This window comes from Catharus ustulatus, chromosome 1 (genome assembly GCF_009819885.2).
Source record: "Catharus ustulatus isolate bCatUst1 chromosome 1, bCatUst1.pri.v2, whole genome shotgun sequence".
NCBI classification, from domain to species: Eukaryota; Metazoa; Chordata; class Aves; order Passeriformes; family Turdidae; genus Catharus; species Catharus ustulatus.
In genome coordinates this window covers 24,652,703-24,673,066 of record NC_046221.1, presented here as the reverse complement: position 1 = coordinate 24,673,066, position 20,364 = coordinate 24,652,703, and the positions used below count along the sequence as shown (strand labels likewise).

General features: G+C 37.8%; 1 protein-coding gene across 1 annotated transcript in view; it reads right to left on the bottom strand.

The window, feature by feature from the left end:
* VPS50 (VPS50 subunit of EARP/GARPII complex) overlaps window positions 1-20,364 on the bottom strand; it is a 97,473-nt gene that overhangs the window by 45,410 nt on the left and 31,699 nt on the right. The window contains exons 9-16 of the mRNA XM_033060341.2: window positions 20,206-20,288; window positions 18,575-18,617; window positions 15,732-15,830; window positions 12,334-12,474; window positions 9,722-9,857; window positions 3,464-3,561; window positions 2,680-2,774; window positions 1,955-2,053 (exon numbers count right to left, since the gene is read on the bottom strand). Of these exons, the coding sequence (XP_032916232.1) occupies window positions 1,955-2,053; window positions 2,680-2,774; window positions 3,464-3,561; window positions 9,722-9,857; window positions 12,334-12,474; window positions 15,732-15,830; window positions 18,575-18,617; window positions 20,206-20,288 (794 nt within the window). The remainder of the gene's footprint in view (window positions 1-1,954; window positions 2,054-2,679; window positions 2,775-3,463; window positions 3,562-9,721; window positions 9,858-12,333; window positions 12,475-15,731; window positions 15,831-18,574; window positions 18,618-20,205; window positions 20,289-20,364) is intronic.

The following is a 20,364-nucleotide window of genomic DNA, read 5'->3' as shown; positions in this document are numbered from 1 at the left end:
CTTAAGCTATGATTCCTTACACATAAGCAAAACTGTAACAGTCAAAAGTATGTTTACTTAACAAGGCATTATGTGATAAGTCAGTGTAGTAAAAGATGGTTTGGTAGATCAAAATCGGTTCATGAAATTCCATTCAGGATTAAGAAAAATTTCAAGAAATAAAAATAGGTGGCATCTCCTGACAAGACATAATGTGGATCTGATGAAGGCTCAAGTTTTTCAGACAGCTGGAACTGAGGTCTTCATCAAATGTCTAGAAAGCATTCCTAGCTACAAACTACCAAAGTTGGAAGAAATCCCAAACCACATTCTCATCTTCTGAATTTAGACACCGATTCATGTTCTCCTGCCATCATTTTCATGCTTCATGGATTTTAGGCAGAAAGTCACAGACTTTTCAAATAGGTCTGGATGTATTACTTGTATGACAGCCCCCAAAAAGAGGACAACAGATCAAGATGAGGAAAGCAAGCGTTTCCTAGAGCACGGAAGGCTGTAATTCTCATATCTTCCTAGTTTTTACCCCCAGAAATAATGTAATGCCAGACAACTAGAATTAAAAAGATGCCGATTGCCCAAACCAAAACTTTTGTAAAATCAAGGCAACAGAAACAAACAAATAGAAAGATAAGTCTTGATCCTGTTATAGCCATATATTATATATGACTCCAGAGAATGCCCGTCCCTGACATGACTGGTCTCAGATATGACAACAGAGCTGACTGAAATGTACTTTCCGCACCATTTTGACCAAAATTTTGCTCCCACACCAGAAATGCGGCTTGTACTCAGGAGCGGCCAATATGTGAATAATTTTCTGACATTTTCAACCCCGGGAGTGCAAACCGAGTCAGTGCAAACTGCAAAGTCGAGCACCTGCCAGTAAAACCTTGCATTTACGCGGTTGTTACAAACTGGTTACTCTGTTGCGCGGCGGGTGGAGCTGCTCCATGCAGGCAGCACAGGGGGTGGGGAAAGCAGGGCAGCTCCCTCCTGCTGGCCCCGCAGCTCGGGGGGCTCCCGTCCCTGCATGCCGCCACCGCAGGAGCGGGGTGGCTCCATCCCCGCCTCCCACCGCCGCTGCAGGTGCCGGCGGGCTCTGTGCCCCCCTTGCCACCACGGAGCAGCGCTGGGCCGGGGTGACTGAGCCCAGCGGTGGCGGCGGCTGGCACCGAGCGGCCCCGCCGAGCAGCAGCGCCGAGCTGGGCCACCCAGCCCTGTCGGCCGCCCCGAGCCCTCATGGCCCGAGCCAAGCCAGTAAACCCCGCCCTGTCGCAGTTCTGTTACTATTTGGCAACTTTGTTGCACGCGGGTCCTCCCTGCGAACGACAGAGCAGCTTATACTCAGGTTATACTCAGGTGTGGCTTATTTATGGACAAAGAACGAAATGTTTGCCAACACCCAGAGATGCGGCTTATAGTCAGTGCAGCTTGTATTTGTGAAATTACTGTAATTAGATCCTGCCAACAAACAAGCCATGAAAACATGACTCAAAAGGATGGATTCAGTTCTAAATATCTTACCTGATGCAAGACAAAACTGCACATTGAAAAAACATTTCATAGTCATACATGATGAGTCTTCTTAAGCAATAGCATAGAAGAAGAAGACACAATTTTGCTATGAAGTACGGACTTCAGAGGCATTCCTCCTTAGGATGCCAGGAGACAGGAGGTAACCTAAAAAACTACTGAAATTCTCCATTAAAAAGTTGCTCATCTTTATCTGGCTCGCCTGTTGCAGAACTACACAGTTTTCCACAAACCCAGTGGAAGCAAAGGTTTCCATATCCTTTCCCCTTCTCCAGGGTTCAGAGCCTTATTCTCATCAGTAAACATACTGTACTGTCAATCTCAATGCAGGAACATGATGCAGTGGAATTCCTTTGGAAAGCATTTACCCAATAATAATAAATGCCTTTAGAATCATCCACTGCACATATAACAGTCTCACCTGTGGTATGTTTTGAAATAGTTAACGCTTTGTTTTCTGATAGATTCTTGCAAAACTTCAGACTTACTGCCACAAAATTCTTCTCCAACCTGCATCAGCCTAGAGTAATAAAACAAAGTTTAGACATATTTATTGATTTCTTAATACTGCTGTTCCAACTGTGAGTGTAGATGTATCTTCATGAACACAGAGCACCAATGTTACTAACCAACATTAAGGTTGCATTCCACAGAAGCCCATGTCTCACTTTCCTTCAAATCCTACCACTGCGTGCCATACACATAGAGAAAAAGAGCCACAAGCAAAATAAATGCATTTTTGAGAGCCTGCTACACAGGGAAAGCTGTCAGCTCGCAGTTTCAATCTGTCATTTGTTACTAAAACAGAAGAATATAATATTGCACAGGTTGGCAGTACCATAGTACTTTTCTGCTTGACTCAGACTCCCTCTAAAAACTCTTAGAAAAAAATTGCTAGACCTGGACATCCTGTACCTTAAAAGCAGACAATACCAAAATCATATCACACTTAAGCAGCAAAGTAGCTCATGCTACCTCTTCTAAATACATTCTTATAAACTCTGACATATAGAATTGCTCTTTAAGCTATCAGCACATTTGAATGACATTGGCATCAAAATGCAAATATCAGCCTTAATCAACACTGCTATCTCACCAGAGATTTGTGGACAGGTACTAAAAGGTCTTACGAACACACCAGCATACCTGCTGATAACATCAAGTACAAATATGAAGTCATCGTATTTGAAGTTAGACAGATCTGTTCCCAGAAGATATGTTTTCACTTTCAATTGAACATCCTGCAAAACACAAACAAATTTTTGTGTACTTAATACACTGAAGACAAAAGTGAAGGCATGGATGCCTGGTTCATTAATACTTGTTGATTGCTTGAACTTATAAATTCTTTTTCTGAGATTTAGAATAGAACTCCATTTTCTGTTACATAAATAATTTCTCTAAAATAATTTTATAATCACTTTCTTTAGCACTCTATAACATAGATAGAGTCAATCCTAGATGCTTTACTGTCAATGCAAAATGAGAACTCAGCTTTTTCATCATATATTTTGGTTGACACCAAACTGATCCAGCAATCACATCAGGAATACCATAAAACCAGTTAGGTTCTCAAGGCTCCAGGTTCTCCATAGCTATGGTTATAGCAGAAATATAAAGCAGTATACAGAGAAAAAGCACATGAAAAGAAAAGAGATTGTGTGGCAGCACCCAGGTTGAAAGAAACAGGACCAGACTAAAAGTCCTGTCACTATGTTTTGGTATCTTGACTGAGTTTGGAAGCATTGCAACCATTGCAACTATACTTCTGTGGTCTTGATACACTCACATCAAAACAAATCACTTAAAAAAAACCAACCTGGAGACATTTCTTTAAGAACATTAGTATAAATATAGCCATAATTAATATTGGAGAGGTGGAAGGCAGTGGGGCTAAATACTTAGGGGAAGCAAAATTCAAAACCCATACCTGCCATATTCGTGAAAGCCCATGCTCCAATTTCTTTTTTACATAGTTGCGGTCAAAACTGTTTTCTTCAGTTCCAATCACATTGTTGCCATCTGAAACTTCAGGTTAAAGGCATTGTAAATACTTCCAAAAGCTTTAAAAGTTATCCTAGATGGAATTACATTTCCTTATCTATTGCTATATTATTGGTTATGCAAATGCCAGAAGAGTTACTTTGCTCTAAACTTCTGAACAGAAATGAATAATGCACACATAAGCATATAATCATTATATTCAATTGTAGACCAGCAGAGTTTCATCACCTGCATACCAAATACCTGTCCCAGTAGTGTTCCTTAGGTAGTAATGTACTGCAAGGATCACAGGGAAGCTAATCCTGACTGACCCTTGCAACTCTCCACTACTAGGCTTCACAGTTTTTTCCAGACAGAATCCTGGCTTAGTTTCACTTTCCCTAGAGAAAAGAGCAATTTTTCATGTCTAACACTGTTGTCTATTGAAGAAGAGTCCAGAAACATAAACAACGTACATATGTCTTCATTTGTCAGTATCAAGAAATTTTCATCAACAAAGTAAATGCTCTTTGCTTGTCACTCCTTGCCCTGAATCCAGACCTTGTAATCTAGATGAATATCTTGTAAATACTGTGAGCACCTTACTAAAGAGGCCAGTAAGGAATGGGACACCAGATACAAGATTTTTATCAACCTTTTTAGATGTGTGCAGAACAGACCTGCAGTATTATCTGGACTACCACATATGTAAGAGAACGAAAGACAAAACATCCACTAACAGGGATTGTTATGACTGATAATTCAATTAGACAATTATCAGACACTGATAATTCAATTAAACCAAAATAACAATAGAGTACAGCAGTCTGACAATGTTTTGATTGTATCTTCCTCAGATCATCCAGTGCTCACTGTCAAGTGAGTAGTTTCCTTCTGTAACAATCACCAATTATAAATAGCACTTAGTTGTGCCTCATTCTCCCAGTCCTAGGCCAGACTCTTTATAAGCAGAGTTATATACATCATCCTTCTCCTCATCAACCATCTGGTTTCTGATTTGAACCTTTCCAGAGTATGTTTCTCAGAACAAGAACTGTTGCCTATTATAAGAGTGTTCATATAAGTTTAACGGGAGAAACAAAAATATGATATCTTGTACATGTGTACCTACAGATGCGGGGAATATGAATACTGAGAAGGATTCTGGCCTTGCTTGATTTCTCTCAGACAGAGCCATAAGATGTGACTGGATATGTTATAAAATTATTAACTTTATCAAACACTGAGAAAGTTTTATCTGTAAGCTAGGGATTGCAGTAGTGAACATACAAACACTACCAAGAACAACTGGCAGGCCAGTTCAGTTAAAATGTCTGCCCATAAGACTGGAATACAAAACCAGCATAATAACCAGCCAGAATGTAAAAGTTCCAGTACTGTGAATTGAGTAACTCCTCATCAAAATTAAAAACATAATAAAATACAGTCCAGAATTTGGGTTTATGTTAGGGATATTCATTTTTCAAGACTGCAAATCTGTGCTCAACTTTTCCTGTGTTAAGACATTGAGACTGCTTTTGCAGGTTAACTGAGAATTTACCCTAATAACTCAAAATGGGATTATAAAAGGCTGTTTTATGTGCAAACAAGACCTAAACACAATTCCATACTATATCTACTGTTGCAGGGCATGCAAAAAATTTTCCTTATGAATGACAAATCATAAAACAAATATTACCCACTGTCTACATAAATTACAATTTAGTATCTAAATATGCTCATCTTCTGAAAGTAATAATTCTGACAAATGCATTTTCCTGATCTTCCATGGAAGATTAAATGAAACATAAAGAATCTATGAATCTTATTTCTACAAAAAGAAAACCTCTAAGTGGAGTTAACCTTTCCCAGACTATCAAGTAAACAAAACAAGCAATCTTAGCCACAGCACACTCTTCGTGTGTTTCTGTAACCTCCTCTCTTTTAAACATCTGCAGACTGAAGCCAATGCTAAACAAGTCAGTCTGATCTCTAGATTAAGACCATAGTCCCTGCACTCACGAACTGTCATTCATGAAGGAATGGTTGAACAGACACTGCAATATAGATGTTAATGAACACTAAAAAAATTAATGTAATATTCACTCTCTGCCAGTCGCCCAGTGGTCCTGCTTTATGGCCAGTCATGCTAAGAGGTGTCGTTTCCAGTCTTTTAATGAATTGCACTGCAGCTAATTTCACACATGCAAACACATTAATTTAGGATAACTTCCCTGAAAATCAAGGACTGCACAAGCATTTACACATTTTGCATTGAGGAATTTGGAACAGGTAGAGAACACATAAACATTCATAACTAGACATAAAAAAAAAGATCAAAAACCACATAGGAGTTATTATTCTAGATGCCTGATATAAATACAGTAATTCTTCAGGTTTTTCAATATTTCTCAAAATTCAAAAAGGCAGCTTTCAGTTGTAACAAAAGGTTTTTGTTTAATCCTTGCATGGTAGAGGAAAGCAAAAAAAAAGGACTCAATCAAATCTCTGTCTTCTAGCTTCACTCTTTCAATACTAAGCAGGTGTTGCACAGAACTTACACAGTACTATTAAAAAAAAAAATTTGAAAATTAAAATAGTTGAAATCGACTTTACATCCTACATTATTTTCTTCTTGCTTTTCTTTGAATCTTTTACAGATACTAGAGCTGTTACCAACTTTTACCAACTTGTGAAATCAGTAGTTTAAATGCTACAGTGATCATTTTACCATTCATTTCAGGTCTTCTGTTAAACCAATGTCTCATTAACACAAGTAAATTACTTCAATATCATAGTACATTTCCTGGTACAGTAATTTCACGACTATAAGGCGCACCCTTTTGACAAAAATTTTCCCCAAAACCCGGAAGTGCACCTTATAGCATGGTGCGCCTTATATTTTGTACAAAGTTGCGACATTTGCCACACCGGAAGTGTGAGCCACAATGGGGGGGTGGTGCTGCGGGAGCGCAGAGTCGCAAGGGGGGAGCGGGAGTGGGCGGCCACGGCCGGCAGGAGCCGCACGGGGAGGGAGGGAGTCAGCGCCGGCCCAGCCGCCGCCCAGGGAGAGAGGGAGGGGGTGCCGGTCCTGGAAGTGGCACGGGGAGAGAAGGAGGCAGTGCCGGCCCTGGACATGGCGCGGGGAGAGAAGGAGGCAGAGCCAGCCCTGGACGTGGCACGGGGAGAGAAGGAGGTGGAGCCAGCCCCGGACGTGGTACGGGGAGAGAAGAAGGCGGCGCCGGCCCCGGACACAGTGCAAGGAGAGAAGGAGGTGGTACCGGTCCCGCGCGAGTCGCGTGGGTAGAGAGCAGCGCCGCCCCGGTCCCATACAAGCCGCACAAGGAGAGAGTGGAGCGGCGCCACCCTGGTCCCGTACGAGCCGTGTAGGGAGAGAGCGGAGCGGCGCTGGCCCCGACCGCCACACGAGAAGAGAGGGAAGCGCCACCGCTGGCCCGGTGCGTGCCGCGCAGGGAAGGTGGGAGCGGGTGGCCACAGAAGCCGCGAGTCGTGGCCATCCCGAGCCAACCCAGACCACGTGCAGCCCCAAGCCACCCTGGATCGCCGCGAGCCGCGGTTGCGCTGAGCCCCGCCTCGCCAGCCAGCGCCGTGGGCAGACGGGACTGCTAAGGCTCACGGCACAGAGAGGGCGCCTGGGACTGCATTTAAAGGCTACGCCAATCTGTGAAAAATGTTTGCAAATTGAGCACATGCCAGTAAACCTGCGATGGCGTGCTTCTGTTCTTTATTCGTTACTTTGCTGTGCGCTGCGCGGCTCCTCGCTGCAAAAAAAAAGTGTGCCTTATAGTCCAGTGTGCCTTATATGATCTACAAAGTTGCAAAATTTGCCAACTCCCGGGGGGTGCGCCTTATGGTCGTGAAATTACTGTACATGAAAATCCAGATGAACATGGTAAGACCTCACAAAAACCAGTATGACTTTAAAGTTCACTTTGCTTTGAGTAGGGAAGGCAAAAATTATCTTTTTAATAGGTCTTTTTAAAACTCATTTTCTGTTTGATTCTTTACTAAAACCATTATAATGCTCTGAGCACAAAAAACAGTGTAATGGAAAATTTAATAATAAGTAGTTTATTTTGAGGGATGAAAGCCCATATCACAGCAATTTGCTGTTTACTGTACAAACAACAAAATCATAGACTAAGTAGCAGCTCATTTAATATGACACAGAATTCACATTATATTGATAATTCTCGTTCACTACTTTTATCTTCAGTTTGATTAAACAAATTCTACATATAAATACTTAATTCTCTCTTTCCAAGGACTTCTTTTGGATAAGTTTCAGTACTAAAACACAAAGAGCTTAATAAATAATGTCTTTCAAGTCCAGCGTGTCACTTCCACAGTCGTACTTGTGCCCTAAGATCAAGAGTCCCTTGACACATTTAAGGTACAGTAATTTCACGATTACAAGCCGCACCTGATTATAAGCCACAGCTCTGGGTGTCAGCAACGTTTCGTTCTTTGTCCATATATAAGCCGCACCAGATTATTAGCCACACTTTAGTTCGCAGCGAGGATCTGCGTGCAACTTTCACAAAGTTGCCAATTAGTAACAGAATCGTGGGATCACAGGGTTTACTGGCTCAGCCCTGCTCGGGGTGGTTGCCAGGAAGTGGCCCCAGCCCCACTTGCCGCCACCAACCAGAAGTGGGGTTGCGGCGTGCCCGGCCGTTGCCGCCGGGAAGAGGGAGAGCGGCGTGCCTGGCCACTGCTGCTGCTGCGCCCCCCGGGACCGGGCGGGCTCCGGTTCAGCTCAGGGCTGCTGCTGGTTTGCGCTTCCAGGTTGGGAAATTTCCAAAATTTGCTCATATATTGGCCACTCCTGAGTGTAAGCCGCACTTCCAGGTTGGAAGCAAAATTTTAGTCAAAATGGTGCGGCTTATAATCGTGACATTACTGTACTTTCTAAGAGTGCTGAGATTAGCCAGGACAACACTGGGACAGCTATGAGTTCCCAAAATTATAAAAGTCAGACATAGTGGTACATCTACTGCTCCAGTCTATGGGGCTTATTTGAGGAACAACTTCAGCATAATCTCCTGAATGCCTCCCTGGTTCACTCTGATATACGTGCCCATTCTACAGGAATTTTTCTCTTTGACTTTATCATGTATCACAGCCATCAAATCAGTAAGTATGAAATGATAATTCCATGTACAGTTTTAATAATTATTGTAGAATAAGCAAGGAGTTTTAGAAAAAAAAACCCAGTAGATATTAATATTCCCTCGGAAATTAAACTGTACTTGTAAAATTCCTTTCTGTGTGCTTTATCATTGCTAATGTATTTGAAAAAGTGATTCAGTAGAGCACTACTTTTCAGTTGTACATTACAGCTAAGCCATATCTCCAGAAAATTAAAAACTGAGTGACAGAAGGTTAGTAGTAAACATACCACAACACTCTGGCATGCATTTAAAAGCAGTGCATTTAAAATTATGTATCTGACTGTATATATCACTTTATTAGGCTTAATGGTTCCTGTAGAAGGTTATTCTCTTTTCTCAAGTAACAATGTTAAGGGGAACTAGTTTTTTAAGTGCATATGTGGCTGAATTAGGAGTCTATTGTGATAATTTTTCCATGAAGTAAGTTCTTTATGGTACCTGCTTGATTTTACGCCTGCAAAAACCACAGCAAAACAGACATAATTGAAAAGTGCAACTATCTTATTTAAACTGTAAACGTAAATATTATTGAGAATGGGCAATTCAATCAAAAATTCTGGAATCTCTCTTCACATAGCACATCGCAAAAGCAAATATTTCAACTCTGAATTTTACATCTGATACAGCTATAATAACTTTCATCTCAAGTAATGGCTTCAACTCAAAAAACAGCTCCAGCAATCCAAAATAATTTTTTTACTAAAGAAATTTTTTTTATTATCTATTTTTTAAGATTCCATACAATAGCAGAAGGACATTTCTAAGCATTGTTTAAAATAAAATCATTTATATCTGCAAGACTGGCACATATAAATATTCATTAAAATATTAGCTTAATATTGAAGAGTAAAAAAATCCAGTGAATGCTTTAGTCCTTACTGCACGCTCTCAGCAAAAATGCTGAAGCCATTTAGTCAAGACCACAAAGATACCAACACATAAATTAATAACTTGAGCACAAGAAAAGTTATTTCCAAATATCAGAAGTTTTGTTTCCAGCAGTTTCTTACCAGAAGACACAACTGCTGCCTCATCTTGGTCATGGTTCTCATGCCACTGCATCGTTCGGTAGTAACTGAGCATGACTTCCCAAAGGGCTTTGCAGAGATCAGCAAGGCATGGAATGTAGCTGTCTGATGTAATATGCTACAGAACAACAACATAGCATTGTGAAATTTCAAAACTGTGCTCCCTGCAGCAACATAAACCATAACAAACTCTCCAAATTCATACAGCTGAGTTGACACACATCAGTTTCATTTTCAAATATATTTTAAGAAGTGACAGATTCTTGATTTTGGTCAAGTAATCAAGCTGTCCAAAAGTATAGAGTGCTTTTGTTAGCATCTTTTTTTTTTCATTTTCTCAATTGGCCTGTATGTTAACTACCTCTTACATTTATTTTACAGTGAGACAAATACAGAAGTAAGGCTATCTCACTGTCAGAGGGATGCAGCCACCTTGTGTGTCACTTCAATGACAAGTACTTTTGTACTTCAGTGCACTTCAGTGTACTTCCTGGCAAATACCCTATTGAATTGATCTTGATCATTAAGTAAGTAGTCTTAAAAATCAAACAAACTTGGTGATTCAGCAATTTTCTCTACTAACTTTTCAGGAAATTATACTCTTACTGTATTTCAGGGCTTTTAGTATCTAAAATCTAAATTTTGCTTGTGCAAATCAATATACTGACTTTCAGGTAGACAGGAAGAAAGGATTACTTACTAAATATCAAGATAATTCAATTTCAACTAAGGAAACAACTGAATTTCTTTGTGCTTATACTAGAATGAAGAAAATCAAAACTTGAGACAGAAGCAGCCAAGTTTTGCCCTGTTCCAGCAATATTCAAAGAGAAAATATGTAAAAGCATGGGATATTGCTAAAAAAAGAAACACTCAACAATGAAACAGTGACTGAGTGCACAGGCACTAACTTTCATAAATGTTTAAAAATTTCTGAAAACATTATTCTTTTTAAAAAGAATTTCAAACATTTTCTTTTTTAATATTTTAAAACATTATTCAAATTAACTTAAGCATCATCTCATTAAAGCTTTGCATAAGTAAAAATTAAAAGAAATAATGAGGCAGTAATTTTGTAACTATGCCATTAAAGCCACCCTCTTTCTGTGTACTACAAAATGTGGTATTTCTGAGTACCTCAAAGATCCCTCCACACATTCAATTAGAAGGAATAACAGCACCAACCTGTATTTTAAAATAGGTCAGAAGCAGCTCAGTAGTTTGTTTGTAAGTGTAAATAAACGAGCTTGGTATCATTAGTATTAGCAAGGAATGAAAATTAAATTGGACATACAGAAGGATACAGTGAAAAGTGAAAAAACTTGGGAGAAAAGTTCATCAGAAACTAAGAAACAAAAACAAAACCACACCCTGAAGGTTTATAGCAGGAAATGAAAGGCCTGCAGTCTGGGAAACAAAGATCAGGGTTTGCTGGCTTTCTGTAGCTAGAATTCATCTCACTGAAGTGGAAATACCAACTATCCATAAATTTACTCATTATGTTCATGAATACTTAAGTCAATTATTCTCAATAAATTTATTTTGCTTATGACACTTTTATTTATATGAAGGGTCTTAGATTATGTAAGTTTTTAAAGTCAAAGAGGCACCTCTTTAAAATGAATGCAGATGCGCTGTTTACTAGTGGCAGCTACATAATGCCAGGAGATACGAGAAGGGAAAGAACAGAAAACGGATCAGAATACAAACTTCAATCTCCTTGTGACTGTATTTTAATTTAATAAATTGCAAGTAATAGAGTGGGTCCTTAAGTTGATGAAGTATGATGAAGGCTTAGTCTGTCACTGCAACATACATCCTAAAGAATATTCAAGATAGAAACATAATTTCAAACTGTAAATAAATGTTAGAACCACCTAAAATATTTCATATTCTTCTTCCCCATCACTGAAGTTTTAGAAAATTTCTCAGGGTGTAACAGTAAAATCCCAAGTGAAAAAATTAGAAGAGTGAACTAAAAATGCTATTCAAACTACAGTAATTCATTCTAACAACATTACTAAATATGCAAGAATCTGCACTTAAAATTTGTAGTAGAGGAAAATATATGTATATTCCCAGCTCATGATCTGTCTATCACCAGGCTTTTGTATCTCAATATTACAGTTGTCCATTAGCCTGGTATCAAAAGTGCAAAATTAAATGTGAGAATGAAAAGTGAATGATACAAAGACAGGAATAACAGGAAGACTCCAACTAAATTAGAATATTTAAAAGAAGTCTTACTGAAATGCAGCATCAGAGAAATTGTGAATACTACCTAAATGTACTGGAATAAAGTTCAAAGATAATCATTATTTCATTAACTAGCACATCGTACTGAAGACACATACATTTTGAAATGTTGGTCTTTGTTAGATGGAGTGCACGATAACTCCAAGGTGCTAAAATTTAGTGCAATCAAAATCAACATTAAGTTATGAGTAACAAATATCTCAACTACTCAAAAATCGTATTGAGAAACTAGAGTAGCTATGAGGTTAAAAACTGACTCCCTATTGACGAAAGGTACACCAATAACAGTGAAAAAATTCATATTAAAAACCATACATATATATGCAAGAATTACATACTGTACAGAGGTCTTTGTACTGTAACTTCTGAAACTTGGTGTCTGTGTTTCCTGCACACAGCTCCACATATCCAAGGACTACTTGAAACACGGTGTTGTGAATGGCTTGGGTGAAGTGCATATGTAACTGGTCCATTGCTGTCTGAAAGAAATGGAGTAACATAAAATCAAATAGTAAAATTCAATTGGTAATATGCCACCATCTTTTAGCTATCATGTTTTGACTACATCATTTTCAGTACTGAACACTTGTAAGTATATCCTCCAATCTCTCTTAAAAATACCTAACAGAGATCTTGGCAATATTACAATATGGTCACATAAAAGAGTTCAGGTATTGCAAATAAAATCAGTTTCCTCTGCCATCTTCCCTCTGTAATTTATCTTTTTTGTATATCATCACTAGTAAATATTAATATAATATGGCTAATTATAGAATTTACTCACGTATTTATTTACCCTCCCAATTACTGATAATGTGTCAAAAAGAAATTAGTTGAGATTCCCCCAGTGGAAACACTGCCAACTAAATCAAAAATACTTCCTTTGCAGTCATTAAAATTAAAAGCAGGATTACAAAATCTTCATCCACCTGCCAGAGTGAAGAACCCAGAGTATCATAAAGCATTACAGAAAGGTATGCACATCATACAAATAAATTTCCTATAAAACTCCTCTTTCTGAAAGAAAAAAAGTCATTTGCTTTTTAAACAAAAAGACTACCTTTTCCAGGAAAAAGTAATGTACTAAGGACTAATGACTATGTAACACATTACAGTAATTTCACGACTATAAGGTGCACCGGAGTATAAGGCACACTTCCAGTAGTCGGCAAATTTCTGAACTTTGTCCATATAAAAGGTGCACCAGTATATAAGGCACACCCTTTTTTTGCAGCAAGGATCTGCGTGCAACAAAGCAATGAATTAGTAACAGAATTGAGAGATCGCGGGGGTTTACGGGCTCGGCTCGGGGCTGCTGTGGGCTCGCACATCCAGGTTGGCAAATTTCCGAACTTTGTCCATATATAAGGCGCTCTGGGGTATAAGGCGCACTTCTGGGTTCAGACCAACATTTTATTCAAAAGGGTGCGGTTTATACACGTGAAATTACTGTAGTTTTGCCGCGATCATGTCTGAGTTTCAGGTCAGGATGTTTCCCAAGAGTCCCTGCTGTTAATAAATTGCATGTAACAGTATTCCACTTCAGAAACTGAATTTTCTCTCTATTTTCACATACATGCAATCAGCAGATTTGAAAGTGTTCAGTTTCGCTACTTCCTATTTGACTTTTTTTGCTACAGACAAGAGCTGAGAACTCAATCACTCCATAAGAAATGAAGAAGCAATTCTGCTGAAATGCTACCGAAAACAGCCCATCTTCTATAGCTAGTCCTAACTTGAAGTAGCCAAAGAAAACAGAATGACAAATGGAATAATGAAAAGTACTGAAGATACTGAAGAATCTTGACATTTTGTTTACTGAGAAGAGGTCAACATGGGAAAGATATGAATAACAATGCAACTAAATTATTTTCAGGACAAGTTCAAAACATGTACTTTACTAGTAATAAAAAGAATGTCAAAACCAAGTCACTGAAATGGAACAAAGCAAGTAAAACCATGCAGTAACAAATAACAGTTTCATTTTGTCAGAAACTTCATTCCTTTCCAACAAGTATCTCCCTTTCTCAACATGTCATGCACTTGACATGCAGTGAATGCATTGTATCTATTTTTGTTGAGCAAATTTAAAAAACAGTGCACTAAAAAAAGTAAAAGTCTAATTAATCTTCTCCCCTGATTTTAAGTTGCAGTCTTTACTCATTCTAATAGTTCTGCACATTAACAAAGTATGAGAAGATAACTCCATTTCTATCCTATTGCAGAGCTACACTGTTATTATAGTCAAGCCAGGAAAAAAAGAACCCAACTTTACTAGAAATGTTCTAATTAGAAAGAAGCAAAACAAACAAATAAAAATTTAAAACAAACCCAAGAAAGGCAATCTTATATCAGATATGCTCCTGAAATCTTGAAAGACCATTAAAAAAGCCAAACATAATAAAAAATGATTGGGGTTCTTGTCCTGTCTTCATCAGGGGACAGGTGCTTTGACTTGATCTTTAGCAATTAAAGCTTTCTGGGGGAATCCTCTTCCCTAAGTAAATAAATTCCTGTTACACTGGCACCACCACATTCAGTCTGTATTGTAAACACTGATCCTGACAAAACATGCCTCCAAGACTTTCATGTCTCCTTATCCCCTTTACTTCACAGGACATTGATAACAGCTCCCATACTTCAATACCTTCTGAAGGAAACTTGGTAATTGCCTTCTCAGAGAAACAAACTAATATGAAGCCTCAAGGCAGTACACCAAACAGAACAGAATTCCATCCTATGGGAGAACTCAGGTCTGCTCTTATATAAACAGAAAATGCTCTAGGCACACACAGGTGTAAATTTCAGGACATACCCATAGTATGTGTTTGACATGCCATGGGATGTATTTTACTGCAAAAGTCTATCTCCACACGTGATCCATTTCCATCATGTTAACACTACAATATAAAATGGAAATACTCAAGGCAGAAGTTGTGCATAACCCAGAAAAACAGACCTAATTATAAAAACAGCATTCCACAGGACCAAAGAGAATATATACTGCAAACAGCAGTATAAACAGAGCTGAAAAATGCAACTGTTACAGTTATAACCTATCCAAAATCTAGATGTTGCAGTAACACACAGCTAATCTTTAGCAAGTACTGTTAAAATTACATGAGCATTGTAAGAACCTTTGTGTACATATATTTGGCAAGATCCATCAGCATTAGTATGCTGGTTTTGGCTGGCATAGAGTGAATTTTCTTTACAGTAGCTCGTATGGGGCATGGGGCTGTGTTTTTATTTGTGCTGGAATCAGTGTTCATAATTAAGGGATGTTTCAGCCATTGCTGAGCAAGGCTTACACAGAGTCAAGGCTTTTTGTGCCTCTCACCCCAAGCCTCCAGAGTGGGCTGGGAGTGCACAAGGAGTTGGGAGGAGACACAGCCAGGACAGCTGAGCCCAACCGACCAAAGGGATATTCCATAACATGCGGTGTCATGCTTAGTAATAAAAGCTGGGGCAAGAAGACAGAACAGGATGAAGTTTGTCTTTAAAAGTCACTGTTACACGTGATGGAGTCCTGCTGTCTGGGGATGACTGAACACCTGCCTGCCCTCTGACTTTGCCATCACACCAAGGAGGAGGAAGGGAGCAGCTGTGTGGGGCTTAGCTGCCATTGGGGATTAAATGGCAACAATTAGGAAAATAAATTTCCATCACAGTACTCAAAGCTTCATGCTGTGATATTGACTATTCATTGTGACTTCCTCAGAAGAGAGGTACTAACCTGTGTTTTTCCAAGCAGCCTGTAAGCCTGCTGAACCTTTGTATAATGATTGATATCAAAATTCTTGCATATTTTGGAAAGTGCTACATCCAATTGTTCCTATAAAAATGAAAGAAAAAATGTGTTAAACACCAAACAAAAACAGGCCAAGTAATACATTACTCAAACAACAGCAAGCAAGGAAGATATTTATTTAAACAGTGTGATAATTATAGTTGTAAAGTAATCAAGACTGTGTGTGACTGGATTGTTGTGGGGTACTTAAGTGTTACTTCTTGTGGTGTAGGTACTTCAGTGTCAGCCAAAGAGTTCCACCACTCCCAAGAACAAGCAATAACAATGAAGTAAAATTCAAAGTGATGATTGCTTTGAGAAGGCCAGGAACCTCAGTATGGGAGAGCTGGGATTTCTAAGTTAGTCTACTTCCACCCCAATGTAACACCCAGATCTGGGGGCTTCAGCTTAATCAATTCAATTACAGACTTCTTAACCCTCTGACTGCATCTCTTACATGGAACTAACACTATCTGAATTAAAAGTTCATTGGCAAACAGCCAATGTAGTATTTATAGAATACTACATCAGCACAACAATCAGTACCTGAGGGAGTCAAGAAAAAGTAGACACACAAATATGGGTTTTGCTGCTGCAGAGCTGTGTCTGAGCATACTGAACAGCTCTGCAGCAAATGAAGTTCATCTATTATGTAAACTAAGTGAAAAAAAAAACTTCAATAGGATCATGTATTTAATGACTAATAAAGCTTTCAAGATTTGACTGTGTAGCTTAATAACACAATTCTCATGTAGATGCCATAATACATTCAGATACACAACCTAATTTTAGTTATTTTCAACCAACAATGCAAAAAATAAAAAGAATTAATCAATAACATATAATAATGTACACTATTAACAAATATTTTCTTTCCTTTCTAGATACTAAAAACATTTCAATTATTTATGAATTTATGAATTTATTATTTATTATTTAATGATCTTGCAATACAGTCATGCTCTTAAAAACCTCAGTACATGGGTGTTTAGTCTCTTACGCACTTTTACTTAATGATTGGAACATTTTCATTAATTACATCATTAGTCACAAAATATTTTTTGTGTTAATCCTATAGATTTGGTGGGGATTATTTGTTGTACTTTCTTCCCTAAGCCAAATGGTAAAAGGACAACCTAAAGATTCAGAACTTCTCTAAAACATTACTCAGTAATTTGACTTGCAGACATATACTGATAAAAAAAAATTCCTTCCCTCGTTTCTTGCAGAACAGCTGTAAAAAGAGAAAAACTGGGATATCAAACCGCACATGAATAGAGTTCTTAAACAGAGAACATTAATCTTTTCTGGTGCGTTTTTCAACAGTTCCTTCCACAATACCATCTTGTATTTTATTTGTAACATAATATAAAAGTAAGATCTATATTAAAACCTAAATTAAAAAAAGACAAAAAAGGAAAAAGGAACAGACTTAAGTAGAGGCACTCAACTACTGAAAACACTCATTATTGAAATCGTAACTAGCAGAATATTATTCCATATTAATTAGACCATGTATTTCTCAACAATACTCCACGGATCCCAGGATGACTTATGTTTGTTCCATATGCACAGGCATAATTCCAGTAGAAAATAAGATACTTTCACAGAAAGACAGATATTTTCACAAATTCACAAGTAACAAATAAAAATCTTGAATGTGATTATTTAGCCAGCTGTGAATTGCTTTCACCAACCAATATGGCAAATTTTATCATATTTTGACAAGACCAGAATTTCCTCTTCAAAGCTGTCACTGGAAGGAAGCAAAGATGCATGTATCTTTTAAAACAACATCAGTATTCGTCCACAAGGAAAAAATGAGTGCTCACTCTGTGTTAGGCCTGTGTTAGAGCACAAAGAAAACTCATTCCATCAGCTCTTTTGAATCAGACATGCTCTGAATAAAGCACTATCAAAGAAAGACTAAAGGAATAAAAAACTTTGCATAAAAGCTGAAGTACAAAGACACCACAGTTGAAAATTTACAAAGTTTTAATTTTACAGGGAATCAAAAAACAAGGTATGACAAAGCATGTGCTATTTCTGAAGAGCATGTGACAATGGGTGTAGACAGCTGCTCAAAAAACTACTGCTAAACATTACATGTGTATGCATCACATGATCACATACACACTATACATACCAACATTGCTAGACTTCTTAGGAAAAGCTTGTTCCAGCAAGTTCCAGCTCAAAATTACCTAGTAGTGGAGTTCAAAGAATTCCTCTTTTTTCTACCAGTTTCCAGGAAGACACTTAGCATTTTCTATTCCTTTGCTTTTGTGATACTTCTACCAACTCAAACCAACCTTAGTCTCATCCTTCACATCTACTCAAGTCATATTTCCTACAGCTTAGCACTGGTTCTATCCAGCAGTTTCCAGTTTGCCAACCTCTCAAATTTCCTGTGAAACTCGGATCTCTTATATAGCTTATCCAAACCTACTGGCTTGCTATTAATTTACTTTTCACAACTCTTCAGATGTTCAATACTTGAAATGTTACGTCATTTTTTCAATTTGACTGCTCTACCACTTACAGTGAGCACAACTATTGAGCTGGGTCATAATACGATAACATATTACAGAGCATTTAGGCTGATTACAGCCCTAAAGTCTACATAAACACCAATGACTACAGCATCCAAAGAGAGTATTTGAAAGAAATGTACACATTCTATAATTGCTAACAACACTTTATTAGAAAGCTACTTAGAGATTAAACACTAGTACAAACTTAGAAGTTAAATATTAATGTATACTAAACATTAGTATATTAATTCTTACCTCTATTTGTTCCAAGGTGTCTTGCAGTTTTGAATTTAACTCACTATTGATAAACAAAAAAAAATGTTTAGAATAAAATTACTGATTATATAAACATTTCAGACCATTTCTCATTTCCAAAAACCCTACTACTGAGCCACATCATAGTAATTCATCATAAACCATTAAGCTGCTGTTGCTGCGTCAGGCTAGCACCATCATACCACTGCTATGTGGAAAGGCACATTATTTTAGGCTTATAATGCAAAAGGGTTAAGAACATCTATACAAGATTCCATCCTGCTAGGATTTAACCAAGAATTCAAAGACATTCCCAACTGTCAAGAAAGTTGCTTTAAATTTTTGGTTTGGCACTGTGGTCTACATGGTCTACAGCAGAACATAGCCAGAAGGGTCAGGGCTGTCAAGTCTTTGCAGTAATTTTTATTTGCTGCTCAGGAATCCCTTACAGAAATGCTATAGGAAAAAGAGAATTTAAGCTTTCTCAGAAAAGTTTCTAAAGTTGGTATAAAAAATTAACAAAAATAGCTATCATAAGAAAAACTATTTAGGACAAAGGCACCACTACACCTTTGCAACAACCAGCTTTAAAAGTTCCAGAACAGCAGCAATGAAAAAAAAGAGACAAAAAAAGACTACCATGTTTTTGTTTGGAAGGGTCAAAGTAACAAAGAAATAGGCAGGATATTCTCTTCTAGCACAGAAAGAACAGTTTTCATTAAATAATCATCATATCTATTTTAGACAACTTCATTCTGTGCTGTGAATCTTCTCCTTAGGGGCCCACATTAATTATCAAAAGCCAGATTCTAGCATCTCTGCTTAGTTCTCTCGGCTTAAATGATATACCCTCCTTTTTTGTTTCCATCAGATAAATTGGGTACAACATCCTCCAAAGAAAAGTTTAAATAGAAAAAAAAGGCATCAAAAAGAACTGCCATTAAACACTAAAGAGAGTAGTCAGTATTTCTTTATTGTTTTTTCACATGCAATGAACTTTCAAACAGAAGGACCTCCTCTAATAATCTGTTACTACATCTCCTGCTGGAGTTTATGAACATTTCTTGCTATTTCTCTTTTTTCTTTTCTTTTTTTAAACAATGGAAACATTAAGTCTTTGTAAGTTAGAAACTACAGATATTTGGATTAGTTTCACTTCTGAAAGCAATTTCTTCATGTCAGCATGAAACTCTGCACTTGCTAATTTCATTGACAAGAATCAGGGTAAGTTATCCTGCAGAAGCCATCTTGTTATAGGCAAATTAATTCCAGAATAAAATCTTCTCATTAAAAACTCAGTTCAGGTACCTCTAAGCAGGAGGCTGTAGCACAGTAATAATTCAATGTAAGTGGAAACTTACCTGCTAATATATTACAACAGTTACAAAACAACTATATAGTCAAAACACTGAATTTGTGCTGTTATGGCTGTGAAGACTGGTTAGTTGTAGTAGAGGGAGGTGGGAAAGTACAGAGGATGCTTACGCTTTTAAACCTTCCTCAATTTTACTTTTCTAAGCTGAAAATTACTTTTCAATTAAATTTCCTTTAGAGAATGAGAATGATCACTATTTTATATCAGTTACAAATAAAATAATACAGAAGTTGACATCTGTACAATGTCACCCTACCTTATGCAACTGTAGTGTTTGAAAGTGCTGGCAGCTTTCTGGCATTCCAAGCACAGTTGAATAGCTCCTGGATAATCCTCCTCCTTAGGATAAAATACAATTGAAAGCTCATCTGAAGCAACAGTGCAATACCCATTTTTGCTTGCATGCTTATGTATA